At 35.9% G+C, this 21,145-nt stretch overlaps 1 protein-coding gene across 14 annotated transcripts in view; it reads left to right on the forward strand.

Annotated features, from left to right (window-relative positions):
• CADPS2 (calcium dependent secretion activator 2) overlaps positions 1-21,145 on the forward strand; it is a 567,394-nt gene that overhangs the window by 310,117 nt on the left and 236,132 nt on the right. For all 14 annotated transcript variants that reach the window (XM_050782592.1, XM_050782594.1, XM_050782597.1 and 11 more), the window contains exon 8: positions 14,256-14,395. In XM_050782592.1, coding sequence (XP_050638549.1) covers positions 14,256-14,395 — 140 coding nt within the window. The remainder of the gene's footprint in view (positions 1-14,255; positions 14,396-21,145) is intronic.

Consider the following 21,145-nt stretch of genomic DNA (forward strand, 5'->3'; position numbering starts at 1 on the left):
CTGATATGGCAGCTTATCAGATGGGATTACTATTTCCTTCTCATTAACTGACCTTTTATCATTATGAAATGACCTTTTTTATGCCTGGTAGTATACTTTACTTCAAAAACTACTTTATGTTAGCTGCCTCAGCTTTATTTTTGTTGTTGTTGTTATTTTTGTTTTTGTAGAGACAGGGTTTTGCCATGTTGCCCAGGCTGGTCTCGAACTCCTGAGCTCAAGCAGTCCACTCACCTTGGCCTCCCAGAGTGCTGGAGTTTTGGCATAAGCCACTGTGCCCAGTCCCCAGCTTTCTTTTGACTAGTGTTAGCATGTTATATTTTTCCCATTCTTTAATGTATTTGTTTCTTTACACTTAGACTATATTTCTTGAAGTAACATAATTGTGTCTTTATTATCCATTCTGACACACCTCTGCCTTTTAACTGGGATATTTAAATTATATTTTAATATGAATATTGATTTGGTTAAACTTAAATCTGTCATTTAGATGTTTTTTCTTTCTCTTCTGTTATTTCCTTTTTCCTCGTCTGCTTTTTTTGGTTGAATGTTATTTAAGATTCTAGTTTTTCTTCTTTGTTGCCCTTTTACTGATGAACGTCTTGTTATTTTATGTAGTTTTAACTCATCAGAGGCTAAGTCAAGTGATATTATAGCATTTAATGTATATTTAAGAACCTTACAATATTATACCTCTAGTTCTTCCCTCCCATCATTTGAGTTATTGCTATGCATTGTACTTTTACATATGTTACAAACACACACTACATTGTTTTTACATTTTTTAAATGGTTAGTTATCTTTTAAACTAGTGTCACATAGTCATCTGTAGGTTCAAAAAAGGTTTAGAAAATTGTATATTTATTTAACAATTGTTGCTTTGAGCAAAATCAGAATTGTTTCAGGAAGAAAAAAGGGGATGTTCAGGAAAATGGTAGGGTGTCCTGCATGTGTGCATCACACCAAAGTCAATGCTTTTGTAATCCTTAGGACAAATAAAACAAACCACCTAGCCAGAATAGTCAGTGCCTTTTTAAATATAAATTAAAAGCTGAGTATCTAATGGTGGGATGGTAGAGGTTATCTTTCAAGGTGCTGATGGGATTGAGTTAGCTGCAAACAGTACTTCCTAAGTCAGTGAAACTGAAATTTTATATTCAGCTGAATTTTGAAGAAAAACTACTAGATAAATTATTTTAGTTTTTATATAATTCATACTATATTTTATCCATAATTAATTAAGAAACAAAACTTATTGCTATTTTGAGCTATTTCTGTTTTATTGGTTAGTAGAATTTGGAGTTTAAAAGGATACTGCAGCTCATTTAGTCCAATCTCTTCACTTTCCAGATAAAGCAACTGTGGCATAAAGATGCAAATTAAATTCTTCCAGTTCATAGTGGCATCTACTGTATTGTTATCCTTTTGAGGGCAAGACCATGGACATATTATCCATTTTAGCAACAGCAGCTGTCTAGCAGTTTCTGACTGACAGTATATGTCCAATTAATGTTGGAGGGATAGGTGAACAAATGAATAAATCTGAAATTTGCTTAATTCAGTTTCATTTCTCCTATGCAAAGTTTTGCTAGAAAGTAGAATTAGTTACTTTTGTTTGGATGCCTGATATCTCTAATCAAGTAATAAACTGGAAGAACAATTATAGAATATTGTACAATTTGGATCCTATAGTGAGTGAAGTTCTAGTATGTTTAGTCTTCTACCTAAAATAGAAGTAAATTGAAACATTCTCAAGTTTATTACTAATCTCTTTTAGTCACTACATTAATAAAATAACACCTGTGTATCTCAGAGCTATTTAAAATCACTTTAGAATATCCCATTTTATTCATTTATTCATGGATGGACATTTAGGTTGATTTCATATCTTGGCTATTGTCAGTAAAGCTGCAATGAACATTGGAGTGCAGTTATCTCTTCTATATACAGATTTCATTTCCTTTGAATATATACCTTAAAGTGGGATTTTTGAATCATATAGTAATTCTATTTTTAATTTTTTTGAGGAAACTTCATACTGTTTTCTGAAATGGCTATATTAATGCACATTCCTACCAACAGTATGCAAAGGTTCCTTTTCCCCCACATCCTCACCAATGCTTATCTTTTATCTTGTTGATAATAGCATTCTTATCTTTTATCTTGTTGGTAATAGCCATTCAGGTGTGAGGTGGTTTTATTTGCATTTCCCTAATGATTAGCGATGTTGAGCATTTCTTTCATATATGCAGGGGGATTTTATTCAGCCTTAAAAACTGAAGAAATCTTGTCATTTAATCAAGCTGGGAGACATTGCGCTAAATGAAATATGCCAAGTACAGAAAGACAAATACCACATGATGTCACTTACATGTGGAATCTAAAAAAGCCAAACTCTTAGAAGCAGAAAGTAGGATGGTGGTTACCAGGGTCATAGGCTTGGAGGGGATGAGGAATGGGAAGATGTTGGTCAAAGGCTACAAAGTTTTCGTTAAGATGAATCAGTCCCAGAGGTCTGTTTTATGGCATGGTGACTATGGTTCATAATCATGAATTATACACTTGAAAATTTGCTAAGAGAATATATCTTAAATGTTCTCAGCACATACACACACAAAAACTATGTTAGATGAATATTAAAACATCATGTTTTATACTGTAAATATATATGATTTTGTCAAGTATACCTCAGTAAAACTGGAAAAAAATACTTACCTCTGTTGCCTTTAGCAGTGGTATGAGAAAACACTCTTATTCCCTGATAGTTTGTATTATATGCACTGTATGAGTCAAGAAGTCCTTAGATCAGAAGTGCAAGATTCAAATTAGTTGGTTGTTCAGCATGACAAACTGAAAAGTTTGAAACCTGATTTTGAAGACATTAATTCGGGTATTGGCTCTGCCACAGTAGCCATGAGGCCACAAACAAGTCACATAACCTCCCTTCTGCCCATGAATCGTTCCATACCCTGACCTTATTCCCCACCATCTTCCTGTGTCATTTACTTTTCTGAATTTATTTGATTTTTTGAGCATATGAAAATGTATCACAGAGAGTTCTCAACCTCATACTCACCTGTCCACCCTCCTTTCCCATTGCTTAAGTGACTACTGACTAGTTTGCATACATATAAAATGGCAAATTGGGAAGTTTTTTTTTTTTTTTTTTTAATTCTTATAAATTCAGGGGTTATAAGTGCAGTCTTGTTACATGGTTATATTGCATAGTGGTGAAGTCTGGGTTTTTAGTGTACCCATTACTTGCATAGTGAACATCATGTCCAGTAAGTAATTTTTCAATGCTCACCCTCCTTTCCCACTGCCCCCTTTTTGGAGTCTCTAGTGTCTATTATTCCCCACCTCTCCATATATCCATGTGTACCCATTGTTTCACTCCCATTTGTGAGAACATGCTGCATTTGACTTTCTGTTTCTGAATTATTTCACTTAGGATAATGGCCTCCAGCTCCATCCGTATTGCTGTTAAAGACATAAGTTCATTCTCTCTCATGGCTGGGTAGTGTTCCGTGTGTGTGTGTGTGTGTGTGTGTGTGTGTGTGTACACATTTTTGTTTATGCAATTAAAAATTTTATTTATGCAATTGTTGATAGACATTTTGGTTGATTCTGTGACTTTGTTATTGTGACTAATGCTATGATAGGCATGCAGGTGTCTCTTATTATACTGATTTCTTTTCCTTTGGATACTTAGTAGTGGGATTGCTGGATCCAATGATATTTCTATTTTTAGTTCTTTAAGAAATTTTCAGCCAGGTGTGGTGGCTCACGCTTGTAATCCCGGCACTTTGGGAGGCCGAGGCGAGTGGATCACAAAGTCAGGAGTTCAAAACCAGCCTGGCCAATATGGTGAAACTCCATCTGTACTAAAAGTACGAAAATTAGCCAGGCGTGGTGGTGTGCACCTATAGTCCCAGCTACTCTGAAGGCTGCTGAGGCAGGAGAATTGCTTGAACCCAGGAGACAGAGGTTGCAGTGAGCCAAGATCATGCCACTGCGCTCCAGCCTGCCTGGGCAACAGAGTGAGATTCTGTCTCTAAATAAATAAATAAGAAATCTCCATACAGTTTTCCATAGAGGTTGTACTAATTTACATTCTCACCAACAGTATATAAGCATTCCAGCTTGGAAAGGTTTTTATTAGTGTTATTTTGGTACATTATTACATTGTGATTGTTAGACTTTGCATAGATTCCTTATTCATATGAAGAACAAGAGCTCACCTTCACACTTTAAGGTGGTACAGGTTGAGTATCCCTTATCCAAAATGCAACCAGAAGTATTCCAGATTTTTTATTTTTTCAGAATTTGGAATATTTGCATTATACTTAATGGTTGATCATCCCTAATCCAAAAATTTGATATCCAAAATGCTCCAATGAGCATTTCCTTCAAGCTTGACCTTTGAGTACCATATGGATGGTCAAAAAGTTTAGGGTTTTGGATCATTTCTGATTTTGGATTTTCAGATTAGGAATGTACAACCTGTAGTGGGTTTGTTGTTGTTGTTGTTGTTGTTTTGAGATGGAGTCTCGCTCTGTTGCCCAGGCTGGAGTGCAGTGGCGCAATCTCGGCTCACTGCAAGCTCCGCCCCCCCTGGTTCATGCCATTCTCCTGCCTCAGCCTCCCGAGTGGCTGGGACTACAGGCACCCATCACCGCGCCCAGCTAATTTTTTGTATTTTTAGTAGAGACGGGGTTTCAGAGTGTTAGCCAGGATGGTCTCGATCTCCTGACCTCGTGATCCGCCCGTCTCGGCCTCCCAAAGTGCTGGGATTATAGGCGTGAGCCACCGCGCCTGGCCTGTAGTGGGTTTTTAATTTAAATACCCACATCTATCAGTAGTCCATGAATTAGCTGGCCAATCCCAAAACATTTTGCCATAACTGTATTTTCCATGCTCTTCACTTTAAGGATACAGCTGAAATAATTGTCCAAGTCTAGACATTGTACCTCCCTCTTTTCCATCCTACCGCCATATGTTATGGATTGACTGACATTGACTTGGCTCTAAAAATTCTTATTGTACTTATTAACCAAAGATTAAGAACAAAACTAAAATTGTTATAATATTTATGAAATAATTAAGGAAATAATATGTTGAATTGAGGGAGGTGGTGTAAAATTGAAAGTGTCTGTTGTTATCTTGAAGTGATTTTCCTTTAGGTCTTTATTTTACTTCAGTGCCAAGTTATTTAAATAACAAGACAGTGCCTACCGTTGAAGGGTGATGTGAGAATTGATTTAAATTTCACAAAGCATTCCAAGACACTCAGTTGATAGGTTCTCCATAAATGGCAGGCATTATTATAATCAGACTAGTAAAAAGAAAAATGATAAAGCTACTTGTGCAGTGTCCTCTAATAGAAACTGTTTTGGTAAAGTAATATAAAGGTTATGCTATTCATAATTTATGGCTGAGGGCAATAGATCAAGAATAATGATGCTTTCCTGTCTATATAAGTATTCAAAACACAGATATAGCTGTGTTGGAGTATATTGCTGTATGTAAGAAGGATGAAATCAATACTTTATAAACAAGAAAAGTGATCCATGAATATTAATAAAAGACTTTCCTTAATTGAGCCCTGAAAAATATAGTGACTGCCAAACTTGATTATGTCTTTCAGAATCTTCAGGAAAGGCTTTGAAATAAAAGAGATAATTCTTAATCATGAGGTTATATGGAACTTGAACTTTGTTAGTAATAGAAGCATAATGGTCTTCATTCTGGTAACCAAAATAATCGGCTTCATTGTTAAACCTTTAAAAAATTTTCAATTTATTATAAGAAAAGTCACAACTTTGTTTAACTATGTTAATACAAAATGAGAGAAAATTAAGAATTTCAAAATATTTTTTACAAGCAGAATGCTTCAGGTGTGTGCAATATATAAGCACACACAAAGTAAGCAAAGCTGATGGTAGAAATCAATATGTAAAAATATCTTTAAATCACACACTTACCAGGAGAAATTTAAAAGGTAAATTTAATTTTCCTTTATGATGAAATTTTAGCTTTTTTGTCTAGACATTGGTTTCTTGTTGCAGCTGCAACAGTTTACCAAAAACTTAGTGACTTAAAACAATACAAATTTATTATAGTTCTGAAGTCAAAAGTTCAAAATGGATCTCTGTGAGCTAAAATCAAGCTATCAGCAGGGTTCTGTTTCTTTCTAGATGCTCTAGGGGAGAATCTGTCGTGTGTTTTGTATTGCCTTTTCCCATTTCTAGGGGTTGTCTGCATTCTTTGACTCGTTTCCTACTTCAATTACGAAGCTAGTAATGGCTGGTCAAGTCCTTTTCACATCAATACTGACTCTTCTGGCTTCCTCTGCCATGTTTCAGAACCCTTGTGACTGTTTTGGGCCCACCTGGATAGGTGAATAATTGCCTAATTAGCAATCTTAATTTCATCTGCTACATTAATTCTCCCTTGCCATTTAAGATAGAAACATATTCACAAGTCCTGGGGATTAGGACCTGGGCATCTTTGGGAAGCCAGTATTCTACCTATTGCGTTCCAGATATGGAAGGATGAAAGTTTCATAGATTTTGAGAGACTGGTAAGTAAACGACATACTGTAGAATTAATTACCATCATTTTCTGTTATCAAATTTTGGCAGTAATTTAGTTATCAAGACTTTTTCCCTTTTCATCACAGTGAAGTATTAATTTTAGGTTTACATTTTTATTTCTAATTTTTCTAAGCATCCACCCATCCGTTCATTCATCCATCCATCTTTCCAACCAACCATCCAACCAACAAATACTTGGTGTTTACAATAGACTGTGAAGGAAACTGTGGTTAAGAAGGCTTAGAGATTTTTAAAAAATGGTAACAGTCAAGAAATGGATATGTTAATTAGCTTGACTCTAGTGATCAGTTCACTATGTATCAGAACATCAGGATGCATACTTTAAATATATGTAATTTCAATAAAACCTGGTGAGAAAAGAATGTCTTAAAGATACTCATTTAAGCGACCCTATGTGCTACAAATGAATTACCCTGTTTACTCCACGATAGCTCTTGCTCTCAAGGAGCATACGCTACTAAGGGCTTGCCAAATGCCCCCTGCATATTATTATTAAATAGAGATGTCAGGAAAAACTGGAGAATGGTTGATGCATCTTTTCTTTTCCTTGCTTTGTCCTTAATCCTCCCATCATGCAAATAACAGAGTTTCTAATCTTGATCTTTTAACAAGCTAATGTCAAGGAAAAAATATCTACTTAGGATGATACTTTGTTTTTCTTCTACCTCACTTTATTTTTTCAAAAAAGGACCTTTCTTATTTTTTTTAAAAATGTACTGTATAGAAGGAAGGAGATGTGATGTGTGGCTCTCTGTTGGGCCAAGTACACATTTGGTAAAAGATTGGGAGTTTGATCAATTCCGTATTGTAAATTCCAAAATTCTTTCCGGCTTTGAAAATAAAGGAACTCGATTTAGCCCGTGGCCAATAAGGTTGACAGAAGATTTAATGCTAATCTTTCAGTATACAAAAGAGCATTGTGTCTGTAAGAGTGAGCAGGTGTTCTTTGTTTCTGCTAAGTAGGATAGGAAGCCATGATATTAAATCAAATAAGAAATAATTTAGATTTAGCAATCTCAAGTGTATTAAAACACAGGAAACTGTTACTAAGGAAGAATATAGATTTCCCTTAGACAAATCATCTGATCCATATTCACATATTATGAGAGTTCTGATATTGGGGCAAATATTATACGTGGTTATTAACATCTGCTAAATAAATACTGAAGTGAAAAATACTTCAGGTAGTCCTTTCATAATATATGCTACCTCAAGGTCCTACGCTCTCAAGAAGGTATTTGAAAGATTTGCTAGGGACTGTCATTATGAACCTTTGCTAAAGTATAAAATCTCTGTCAATTGAAAGAGAAAAAGAAACATCAACTAAACCCAAAAAGTCAAGGTTTCTCACAGAGATAGGCTGCATTTATCTGGAAAGATGTTCCCTCAGCCATTTGCCTAAAATATCCTTTGTCTCAAGGACACCTGTTTGTAAGCAAAAATGATTTTTAATCAAAATTGATCCATGCTTTCTGCTAATTGTGTTTTTAGTTTCTTCTTACTCTGTTTGAGGCTAGTTCATCACTTAGTTGGATATGAGAAACCTGATCACTCAGTCACATGACTCATCTCTAAGATGTATGTAGCTAGAGAGAGGGTGATATTCTTTACGCAAGAGTATGAAAATTTGATTTTCATTCTCTGGTTTATAAACATTGTTTTACTAGATGTTACCTATATAGGATAACACACACTTAGCAAACACATTTCTTACAGTCTATCCCTAATCTTCCATAACTGCTGGTTTTATCCAAAAACTTAACCTTCTTGTATCTCCTTCAGCCTACCTGTCTGTATTGTCATCCTCCCTGCCTTTACACACAGTAACCTTCTAGTCAAAACGATTTTGCCCAACTTACCTGACCTTGCCGACATAAACCTTAAATGAAGTCTTATTCTATTCCTCAAACATACTATGTCCCTCACACCATTGCCATCTGGCTTCAACTAAACTTTTTCCTGCTCAGATCTCCAGTCACCTCTCTCTTTTTTAACCAGGCAGTAGTCTTTCAGACCCAACAATGTGTGACCTCTTGATCCCCAAGTGACCCTGATGCCCCCTTCCTACTACCTAAAAAACTCTCCCCCTTAAATTTGGCACATCACAAACCTCAGCTTTCTTCTACCTCCTTGGTGACTGGTCTCAGTTATAGAGTCCTGTTCCTTTTCCTAACTCTAGAAAGGTGGTGCCCAGAGGGTTCTCGAGTTCTCTTCTCTTATTTATTTATTTCTATTTTTATTTTTTATTTTTATTTTATTTTATTTTTTTTGAGATGGAGTCTTGCAGTGTCACCCAGGCTGGAGTGCAATGCCGCGATCTCGGCTCACTGCAACCTCCACCTCCCGGGTTCAAGCTATTCTCCTGTCTCAGCCTCCCAAGTAGCTGGGATTACAGGCATCTGCCACCACACCCAGCTAATTTTTTGTATTTTCAGTAGAGATGAGGTTTCACTGTGTTGGCCAGGCTGATCTCAAACTCCTGACCTTGTGATCCACCCGCCTCGGCCTCCCAAAGTGCTGGGATTACAGGCATGAGGCACCGCACCCTGCCCTCTATTCTTATCTTTTGAGAACATAAAGAGAATTGACATGGCAGAAAATATAATGAGTGTTTGTACTGATTGAAGTTCTTTTGGTGGCGAGCAATGGAAACTGACTGAGGCTAAGTCCAGGGAACAGAGAAAAAGCTCAACAGCCAACCTTGGGTGAGAACCTAGAGTAATGTTAAGAATGTCAGCATCAGAATCATGTGCTTTTTTCTAGATTGCCACTGTTACAGTGTTTGGTTTCAACAGCCCCCATATCTTTATTTTTCATCCCCTCCCCATGTCAGCCTTATAAATCTTACGTGTTTTTTTAGACTTCCAAATGAAACTGTAATTACTCTATGAAAGCTGTCCTGATTTTTTCAAGAATTGCTGAATGCACTCATCGTTGAGCTAGAATTGTATCATCTGTGTGTCTACTATTTTGCCACAAGATATGGTGCAATTATTGTGGTTCCAGGGTCTTTTTCCCTTTCTCTAAGCTAAGAGACATTTATGGGAGAAGGTAGTGAATTGTCTATCTAGCCCCTCTGTTTTTCTAGCTTGTCTCCCCCAGCGTTTTGTTTTTTGTTTTAGTTTTTCGGGTGCTTGTTGAAGTAGAGTTTAGCAATTTAAATAGTCTTAATCTCACAGGTCACAAAGCTTAATTATGCACAAATGTATGTAGTTTGGCCTCAATCAGGTATCTCAGAAAAGAAAGTGACAGCTTATATATTTTAAGAAAAAGCTACTTCTGAACCCCTCATCACTAAACATTTCTGTGTGTAAATGTGTATTTTATATTTCATTTTTTAAGTCTTAGTTTTTTTTCTTCCTGTATATTAAATTTGATGGAATTTTAAACAAATCCTAAAAAATCATTTTGTGGTTTCCATTACACCCTAGCAAAGATGACAAGTAACGCTGACATTTTATTATGAAGAAGATACATTAGCTTTATGTTTAAGATAAGAAGTCATCTTTGTGTCATGCTGACACGACATTTAAAGTGTTGGTGACAAAAATAAACAAGAAGCAGAAATGTATACAGAAAGGTTAAGAGAAATGAATGGTAAAGAACAAAATAGTTTGCTAAATAGTATTAAAAGTTATTTGTACAGAGCTATAATTTAAATGTGAACTTAGGATACAGAAGGATCCTTAGTAAGCTTTTATATCTGTTAAATATTTTAATTATTATGACTGTCAACATCAGACACAGTCTCTGTACATGAACTGAGTCCTATTGAATTGGAACTGCTTCTAATAAAAAAAACAAATTCTTTAGTCACTTATTTACTTTTGAAAGATTTTGAAACAAAACACCTTGTTGATATACTAGTTAGGATACTGCTAAATGCTGTAACAAGAAAGTCGTTATATTTCAAGAATTCAAAATAATATCAGGTTTGTAAGAGTTTACCGCAGGTATTCCTGACAGAAGTATGACTTTCTTCCACATGGTGATTTAAGGCTCTGATTTCTTTCATTTCCTAAGGTATTCGTGTTCTCTGAACTTGACTGGCAGAGGAATAAAGTGGGGTAAAGACATCAAACCTGTATCTTGATCACCTTTTCCCAAGGTGACACATGTCACTTCTCACCCCTTTAATAGGAACTTTTATATGTCCCTACTTAGAAGCAGGAGGATCTGGAAAACCTGGTTCTTGGCTAACTAGCTGTTTACTAGCAACAGTTCTATACTGGTGAAAGCATGAATCATGGCAGATAGTCAGACGATGTGCCATAGTTCACCCTTGTGCCACCAAGTTGTTTTGTTGCCCTTCTTCCTACACATAGAACACATTCACCGCAACTCAAGAGAAACAGCCCAAAGTCCTATTTCATTTTTATATCCAGTCCAATATCTGCATCACAGTTAGCTGTGGTTCTTTGCAGTCTGGCAACCTATGAACTAAAGTTCATGGTAACTGCTTACGACACCTTCCCTCCCCATTCTGCCTCAGCACAAATCCAATATACAGTAAAGGAACAGGAACAGGAGAGCTACAGGTAAGTTTGCCATGTGGAAAAAGGAAAAGCAGGAAATGCACGGCAGTAATTGTCCAATTACAATAATGAAATCCTATCTGGCAGGCACCATGAAGACACCCTGCCAAGGAAGTGTTCCAGATCTCTTGATCAGAGCTGTATTGTGTATTCTGAAAATAACTCCCTCGTCCTTTATTCTCCATGGCTCTCTGGGCTCTACACCTTGGGAGCTTCTTCCTTATCTATTTATTCATGGCGAAATTGGAAAAGAAATATGACCACCTTCAGCAAACTATCGCAGGAACAGAAAACCAAACACCGCATGTTCTCACTCCTAGGTGGGACTTGAACAATGAGATCACTTGGACTCCGGAGGGGGAACACACCAGGGCCTATTATGGGGAGGGAGGAAGGGGAGGGGGGAGGGTTGGCACTGGGAGTTATACCTGATGTAAATGACGAGTTGATAGGTGCTGACAAGTTGGTGGGTGCAGCACACCAACGTGGCACAGGTATACATGTGTAACAAACCTGCACGTTGTGCACATGTACCCTAGAACTTAAAGTATGAAAAAAAAAAAAAGAAAAGAAACATGACCACTTTTTTGGTTGTGCAATTTGGGAGCCTGGAAACTATTTAACAGACCATTTTGAAGTTTAAGTTCAGCATTTACCAATGCACTTCTCTTAGAAACAGAAGATTTCATATCTGTGGACCTCCCCTTGTTACACGTGCCAATGTTCACACCTTTATCAGTCAGTCTGTCCAGAAAAAGAAACATTTCCAGGTCTTTCCAATGGAGGGAATGTAACATAGGGAATTAGATATACATATGATAGGGAGAAGCCAAGCGAATGATTGTGAATATACCCAGAAATTAACTAAATCAGGAAACCATTGCATACTCTAGGAAAAGAAGAGCAATAGGAAGAAGTGATATTATCAGAGCTAAGAGTGCTGTTAATAAAAGACAAAACTAAGTCCTATTGAAGAGGAACTAAGCTCCTTGAGAGATGTGAGCCATTCATATTCTTTAATCTTTGTGTATCCTCACATAATAAGAACTCAGTGTTTGTTTAATTGAACAGAGCTGAGCAATAAATCCTTCCACTGTCTTCAGTTAGAAATACCCATCAAAAAAATAAAATGTGGCAGAAAGAATGGTATTCGATATTGGGATAGCCTTTAATTTGTGGATCAGCCCAAATCAGTTATCTTGGGACCTAATTTAGCAAGCCATCATCGGCATTTACGGAATGAGAAATTGTCAAAAGTTTTAATTTAAATATTCTCGTCCTGTATAAGAGTTTAGAGTTTGGTACAATGCCAATTTTTATATAAACATAGAAGGAAGAATTAAAAAGCAATAAAGTCTGTAAGTGGCTCATGCCAAAATATTTTTTTTTAAGTTGGAATGGGGGATGGGTGTGGTTAGAAAGAGAAAAAGCTTCCAGACTTGTTAGGAAAATAGCAGCTATAGCTACAGTGGATATAGAGCTCTATCTTAGTCTTTTATTCTTTTTTGGAATAACCTTCTAAGTTGATAATGATATTGCTTTGTCTACTGGTTTGAGCCAAAAGCTATCATCTTATTTTTCTTTACTGTCACTTAAGAAAGAATCTGTAAAATATTACATTGGATATTTTAGCAGTCAAAATGAATTCTAGAGTATGATCATAATTGTGAAAACATTGCAAATGTCATTTAGTTTGTTCTTAGATGTCCTTTATATACTTAAGTATATGGATATGCTGGATTCAACACAGCTATGGCTTTTAGGAAAGGCTTGAGAAAAGTCTCAAAATAGTAGATACATTTAACAACTTGCAAATTGAGAATAGTTTGAGAAGCTTTTATGACTATGTTGTCTTTCCTAGAGAGAAGGAGAGTCTTGCCTAAAGATTTCTTGGTGAAGATTTCTACTTATACTATAAATGAAGATTTGAGGGTAGGGGAAGGGTATGACAAAGTCAATTGCCATGAATGCTTTCAAAACATTTTACTATTAGAATCTAAGAATAGAAGGCAACCTTCTTAAATTGATAAAGACTATCTGTAACAACTTGAGACTGGACTTTGTTTTGTTATATTAAAGTAAAATTATAACAATATTACAAACAAATTTCAGATTCACAATCACTTTGTGTTGCAGCAAGATTTATACACAAGAAGATATGTTTCAATATAGTTTTAATGAACATATTTGTTCTGTTTGTGAAAAAAAAATTTAGCATACCTGAGAATGTTTATAATTCTTCCATTCATATCTAAGCTTCAGGCTTATGGCTTAAAATATAATGCAGGGCACTTCACATATTTGTTTTGTCTTTTAGCCTATAATGCTCCCATTTAAAAATATTAAGACTTGGATGTAAACTGTGCCTAAATATGTCATAACTGATTTTAAAAAGGGGAAAATACCTTTGTGTTATCTGCATGGTACCTAACATCTGAAGAGTAGGCTTCTCTTTCTTGGGTTGACTCTGTGAAGTGAGGGTCGTGAAATAATCACTTGTTAATTTGGCGGTTTTATTAAAAGTAATCACTTTGTTTCAGTCATTATAATATCTGTAGTTTTGAAAACATGTCGGGAAAAAGTCCTTCTTTGGTATTGATCTACAGCAGAAAATGTGCTGTTTTCCATCTCTAATTGAGTTGATTTCTTTTAATACTATTTTACAATGATAATAAAACATGAGGCATATTTGTGCTGTTTGAAATAATTGGCTTTGGTTTTTAAGGATGTTTTCCATAATTTCAAAGAATATCTTTCTGAACTGCTTTGCCCTGAGGAGTTTAGAATTTTCTTGAAATTATGGGTGTCTCTTGAGTATTTTTCAACGTCAATTCAACTGTAGCTTGTTGTGCTATTAATTCATTATGAAGTGACACAGGAAGAAAACTCATTATGTGATAATGTGAAAACATGTATTTGTCAAAAAATAAATTAAGTCTGTATTGAAAATCCATCAGCTATTGTAGTAGGGAGTCAAATGGTTTATTGGATACATTTGGGTGTTGACACTGTTTTTTCAAACAGGTAAACATAGAAAATATTTTAGTTCCAACCCATAGACACTCTATATCATGCATTTAAATATGGTCTTTTTTCCATACAGGTGATATTATATCCAACTTCTAATAGCTCCAAATCAGCTGAATTACACCAAATGGTAGTTCCAAAAAATAGCCAGGATTCTGACTTAAAAATCAAACTGGCAGTGCGAATGGATAAACCAGCACATATGAAGCATAGTGGGTGAGTATAAATTTGAGGATTGTTTTCCTGAATTATTGAATTTCATTTCAGTGTATTGTTTTTGTCAGTTTAGTGAGAGAACCAGTATAGCAGGCTTTTACACAGAGTTTTCTCAAAAAGTGACACACACAAGTTATCTTACTCAAGGTTTTTAGACCCAAAGATGGCTTTATAGCTCAATACATGGGTCTTTAGTTAAGATAACTGTATGCATGCTACCACAATATTGGAACTTGATTGTGTTAGTATTACTCATCAGTCATATTGATACAGGGCACGATACCTTCTAAGAAACATTCTTCAAATTACAATAATAGTTGAAACAAGTTTAGCATTGAGATCCCTAGAAATAAAACCTCCATAGACTATATAAAAACTAAAACATAGTGTAGATATAACCCAATGAGGCTGTATATATTTTGACAAGAGGGATATGAGTGTTCATCCAAACATGTGAGTGAGAACTGGATCAATACTGGAGAAAACTGTTCTTGCCTGGGGAATAAGTGCAGGTACTGTCTCCTGGGGATCACCAGGGGTCAGAGTCAGCCTTCATCTCTGCCAAGGTTCTTTGTCTGTTGCAGCTGGTGATGAAACAGGTCTGAACTCTTGAATAAAATGAATTTCCATAAATCCAGGACTTCCTCAGAATAACACTTTGGACTTACTATGGCCAAATCCCAGCATAGGGTTATTAGCCATTAGGAAAGAAAGGCGACCATTTTTCTTACTGTGGAGAGTAACACTTTGGACTTACTATGGCCAAATCCCAGCATAGGGGTATTAACCATTAGGAAAGAAAAGGTACCATTTCTTTCTTTCCTATGGAGGAAAGTAGTTGTTGAAGTGGCTTACCCTGAGTTTGGCAACAAACACAGAGGTCTTAGAAAGTGTATCTTTGTAACAAGCAGAGTCTGCTGGCATTGGGGCCCAATCCCTAACATCAGGGTGGAGCGAACTGATGATTCAAAAAATGAGGAGGATACTTTGGATGACCATTAGGGGAAACAAAGTTAGGCTCTGGGCAGGGGGAAATCCAAGGTATACATTACAGTTGGGATGGAACTAAGGACTGTATTGCTTTTTGGTTTAGTAGGCAGCATGTGCAGTGTCAGACCTCACCAAAGGGAAAAAGTACATGAGAGGGTGGGCTCTTAGAAGGTGAACCATGATTTGGACAACCAACGTTATGCATCTTTAATGTAGTAATGTAAAGTCAAGTCTAACTATGGCTTAGCTTATAATGCACATAGAGTGTCTGGGATTTAATATTTAATTCATGCATCCATCTACCTGCTCACCAGTAATTTATGCAGCAGGCATGTATTGAGCACTTACTGTCTTCCAACTAGGACACACTTTAATATGATATTATTGCAGGCCTATAGGAACTGGCTAGTCAGGGATTCAGACTTGTATGTAAATAATTATGATAGTGAGTGATAAGTGCTATAAGACAGAAATGGGAACCTGGGAAAAATAATGCCTGATTTTTGCCAGGTACAGTGAATGAAAGTCTCACAGGACACCTGACTTTTGAGATAAAACTTAAAGGATAAATTTATCAGGTAGACAGTGGGAGAAATGTCATTCTAGCAACATGACAGCATGTACAAAGGCAGGGAGTCCTGGAAGGACTTTTAGCTGATGATGACAAGTTCAGTGAAACTGTCAGAGTGCTTTGAGACTAGAGAGAGTGCTAGTGCTCTAAAGTGCTTAGAGACTAGTAGAGTTACACATAAAAGAACACAGTATGTTCCAGGAACTGCAGTTGTTTCTCCACTCTTTTTTACTCAGTCCCTTTTTCTTTTGATGAATGGCACAATAAAAAAAAAAAAAAAAAAAAAAAAAAAACCAGGAACCTATCATAATGTCAAGATGGCCCTAATTTACCCGTCCACAGTACCATGCCATGGTGAATACCCCTGGACCTTCAGCTTGTCCCAAGAACAAAGATTGAACATGCATAGGGCAGGTCCTGTAACCTTTAGCTCCAGTGGGAAGAAACCCTTGTTCTCACCTGGCAGTTCCTTGGTTTAGCATACTCCAAGATAGGTGAGACAATCCAGACCCCTTACAAGGCTTGATTTGGAGGTAGGGTTTGTTTTTTTCACATCTCTTTGAATCAATACCCCTAGAATGGCCCTGCAATTGACTTCTGCCCAAGACTAAAGGTGAAGGAAAAGACTAAAGAGGATATATCATAGTCTCTTAATTTAATCCATAAAGCTCAGGAACTCACTGAAGGACTCAGACCAAAAATGCATCATAGCCCAACCATATCAATTATTATCTAACATTGCTAAGAGATACAGGCATTTCTAGATATTTAGGTATCTCTTCAGTTTGTGATATACACATTGAAGCAATGTTAGAACTGAAAATTATCTGTGATGTTATGCTAACATAGTATGTTGTGTAGCAAAATTAAGAATGTCATATTCTAAAATAGTGATTTGATTAAAATATTTTAATACTAATATTAGAAGAGTTGAACATTTTCAACATTGCTATAATAATAATTGATCCCTACGGACAGGGAGTTAGAGGTGCTTTAACGTAAGCATCTGTTCTGTTTCCTCAGTACCCATGTGGTAACAGTTTTACACATTTTGAATAATACACCTATGTGTAAACATATATTGGAGAACATTTCACCTACAGCATAGCTATATTCATCTTTTTCTGAAGTACTTCATAAATGGATTTCACTGCGCTTAGTTACATTTAAGAAGAGAAAGTTAGTCTTTTTCTTCCAAGTATTCCGTCATACACCAAAGCAATAATGTAACAGGAATAGTAGGTTAATAGCATTTTGCTTTGAGCCTGGATCGTGTTTTGTTGATCATTTCTCCTATAATCAATAATTAACAAATGGATAATTTTAAAAGAGACAAGTTTTAAAAATATTAATTTATCTTTAAAATACAGCAAACTCTTGTTACAGATAGAGTTGTTAGGTGGATTAAAAAATAAATTGGAGGATAATGGATTTTTATCTTCAGAGCACTTTAGACTTTGAAATCTTTTGGGACTTCAGTAGTAAAAACCTATTCTCTGTTTTAATAATGTGGACATCAAATATATCTTTCTTGCGTGAACTATTGTAACATGTATTCTCTGTTTTATTCATTTATCACTTATCTATGGACCTTAAAAAATATTTTTATCAATGTTATTTATATTTGTCTGTGTGTTCTCAACTGTACTCTGTTTCTTAGACCTATTTGAATTCTCAATGCCTCCCACAGTGTATGATCAGAGATAGATATTAATGTGAATAATGATGGTGAAAATGTAATATTGTGCTCCCTAGGGTATTAAGGGAAAAGTAATACAAATGAGAGTAAGCCTTATTTACAAATTGAAACTTAAAGGTTCTAAACACAGTTTATTGGGAATAGAACATAATTTTAATGTAAAAAAAATGCCTAAAATAAATAAATGGTGTTTAGTTCTCAGTGTTGCATTTTAAAATGACTGTTTTTTTAAACCAGAAGGTAAAATGCATCCAATCTAAAGCTCATGTTTCTGATAACTAATCAGTCTACCACTATACATTATAGTTTATTTGAGTATGACTAACTACATGTAAATGAAAATTAAGCATAACGATGACTCCATCCTTTTAAAACCAAACTGAGCATTACCACAAGACGTATATTTAGCAAAAACAAGTTTATTTATTCTTTTGGAATATGTCATCTAAACTAATTATAGAAACTAACCCTTTGATAAATCTGTTGAACAAATTACCAGCTACGTTTTGAATGGTTAAATGATTCACATCCAGCTTTTGAATTTATTTTCCTGGTTTGTGTGTGTGTGTGTGTGTGTGTGTGTGTGTGTAACATGAAGATAGAAGTGTTCTTGAACAAATGGGTTATACTTTAGCATAGCCTAGTGGCTAAGTAACAGTATTAACTTAAAACTCAAATAACTATTCCTGTTTTTATTAAATAAGATTATTTTCCTAATTCAAAGGTTATTTTCTCAACCAAAAGGGTAAAATAAAATGGAACTAATAAATGATGGTTATGACAATTAAATCTATAACTGGAAAAGAGAAAATTGGCTCTCACAAATATGTGGAAGCATTATTACCATGATCTATGAGAAGTCTGCATGCAACTGATTACTTTTATAGTAAAAATAGAGTTTCATAACTATGTAACTATAGAAGACTTTTATCATAGTTTCTAATTGGTAAGAAAATTTTAGCAAAACCACTCTCAGATGAATCTCATATTTCTCTTTGTGTAGAGTCATGCTTGGCTATTTACACATTTGTTGAATGAACGGATGGATTAAAATATTTTGACATTGTCACAAACAAAACTCTCTAATTTCCATCATAAAGATGGAAAAGGCATTGGGCTCATCTCTTGTTGCAAGGAGAGACAATAGTTGAACTTCCAGCAGGAAAAACGAGACAAGCCCCACACTGGCTGCATTGTGGCCCCACCATTTCCCAGAGAGAGGGCCAGCTGGGCATCCAGAAATTGGAGCAGCATGCCTATGTAAACTGCATTCACACGCTAAATATTCAGACATTGTATTTCCTCATAAAGTGAAATGACTGCGCTCTAGTAAAGTTCCATTATTTAGCTTATTATTCCAGGTTTATGATCTCCAACTAATTTAGGGGAGGAAAATCTTAGCTGCATCAAGGTAGTATTTGCTCAGAGGGTCCAGGCTTTAAACAAAGCCTAGTCTGTTCTTTCACAAAGAAAATTGATATTTCATTTTTAAATGTACCTTTTAGAATGACTTCCCTCTATGTCCTTGTCTAAAATAACTATGTTTGGACATCTGACCTTGACCTGAACCTATGTATGTGTAGGTCTATTTGCATTCCCAGGTTGAACTTGGCCCAGCCTGGCTTATCCTGATTTCACCGAAATCCTACTTGAGTCCCTTGAACTGTCATCATCATCATCATCATCATCATCTTTTTTTTCTTTTTTTGAGACAGGGTCTCACCCTGTTGCCCAGGCTGGAATGCAGTGGCACCATCTTGGCTCACTGCAACCTCCACCTCCCATGCTTAAGCAGTCCTCCCACCTCAGTCTCCCAACCAGCTGAGACTACAGGCGTGCACCACCACCCTAGGCTAATTTTTTTGTATTGTTATTAGAGACAGGGTTTCGCTATGTTGCCTAGGCTGGTCTCAAACTACTGCCCTCAAGTGATCCTCCTGCCTTGGACTCCCACAGTGCTGGAAATACAGGTGTGAGCCACTGTGCTCAGCCTTATAATAACATTCTTCAAGTTTTAACCACATCATTTGACTTTATTCAAAAGAAAATGCTTAAAGACAGATGAGAAAAATAGAAATGTACAAATCATCATTAATTCCTTGAGAGTATAAAAGTTATATCCCTATTAGGGCCCTTTGCTTAATTGTTAGACTTTAATTTACATTTTTATTTGACAGCTATTATGGATGTAGATAAGGTAGTTTGTTGCTCTTTGTGTGTTTATTTTTCTGCTAACTTTATTTTGTCTCCTCCCTATGTCCAAGGGAGAAAAATGAAAATATTACATAAGGGCTTTAAACCATGTCTGAGCAACTGACTTGAATGATTTATCTAAGAAATGAGCTCAGATTCTAAAAATAGAGAACACCTGGAGATTATTTCATGGCAAGTGAGAGGAATAAGAAAGCACTTTTCCTTTAATTCAGTCTAATGTTGTGTAACACTTTTTAAATTACAGATATTTTCAGTGCATATTTTAAATAACTGGTGGTGCTCATTGTATGTTTTACTACAATTTGCTAGTTTAACTTTTAATTTTCTTGTTTAAATCATTAAACAAGTTGATTTGATCCATATAGCTCTACCAGTCTATCAAATCTTGCTAGTTGTGGTATTAAAATTTGTCAAGTTTTATGATACATTGTTGATCTCATTAGACTTACATACCAGGTGAGTTAGTTTTAGTTTCATCTCAGTTATTTTTATTTTTAATTGTAGTTTTGTATGTGATTTTTATTTTAATTTAAAAATAATTTTTAGACAGGGTCTTATTCTGTCTTCCAGGCTGTAGTACAGTGGCGTGAACAGAGCTCACTGCAGCCTCCATCTCCTGGGCTCAAGTGACCCTCCCACCTCAGCCTGCTGAGTAGCTGGGACCACAGGTGTGTGCCACCATACCTGACTAGCTTCTTTAAAAAACTTTTTGTAGAGATGGGGTCTCCCTATATTGCCCAGGCTGTTCTTGAACTCCTAGACTCAGGTGATCCTCCTTCCTCAGTCTTCCAGAGTGCTGAGATTACAAGTGTGAGCCACCACACCTAGCTAAATTGCTTTATTTGAAGAGGGATTGATAAACCTAAACAGCTGACTCAATACTTACTGTCTACATGATTTTTATTTTGTAGTTACCATCACACCCAAGACATTCATGTGATTGTATAATTAGCCTAATTAAATGTTTTGTGAAAATAATCAGTGAGAGAGGCTAGTGTCATTGAGATTAGGGTTCTAAAGACCTTTGCCATTGCCAGCTCTACTCTAGAATGCTCATGGTACTCACCTCCTCTCTTTTTTCTGTCTCTTATCAGATGCTGTCTCTACAGCAGCCCATCCTGTTTACCCAACAAAGAACCCTTCTCTCTCTGCTTCCAATTCTACTTTTAACTGGCTTCTTTTTTTTTTAAGCTCTTATCATTATCTGTGTTATATTTATTGTTTATTAACTGTATCCTCACCTAGAATGTTACTGCCATGGTGTAATTTGCTATTG

The sequence above is a fragment of the Macaca thibetana genome, chromosome 3 (assembly GCF_024542745.1).
Source record: "Macaca thibetana thibetana isolate TM-01 chromosome 3, ASM2454274v1, whole genome shotgun sequence".
Taxonomy (NCBI): Eukaryota; Metazoa; Chordata; class Mammalia; order Primates; family Cercopithecidae; genus Macaca; species Macaca thibetana.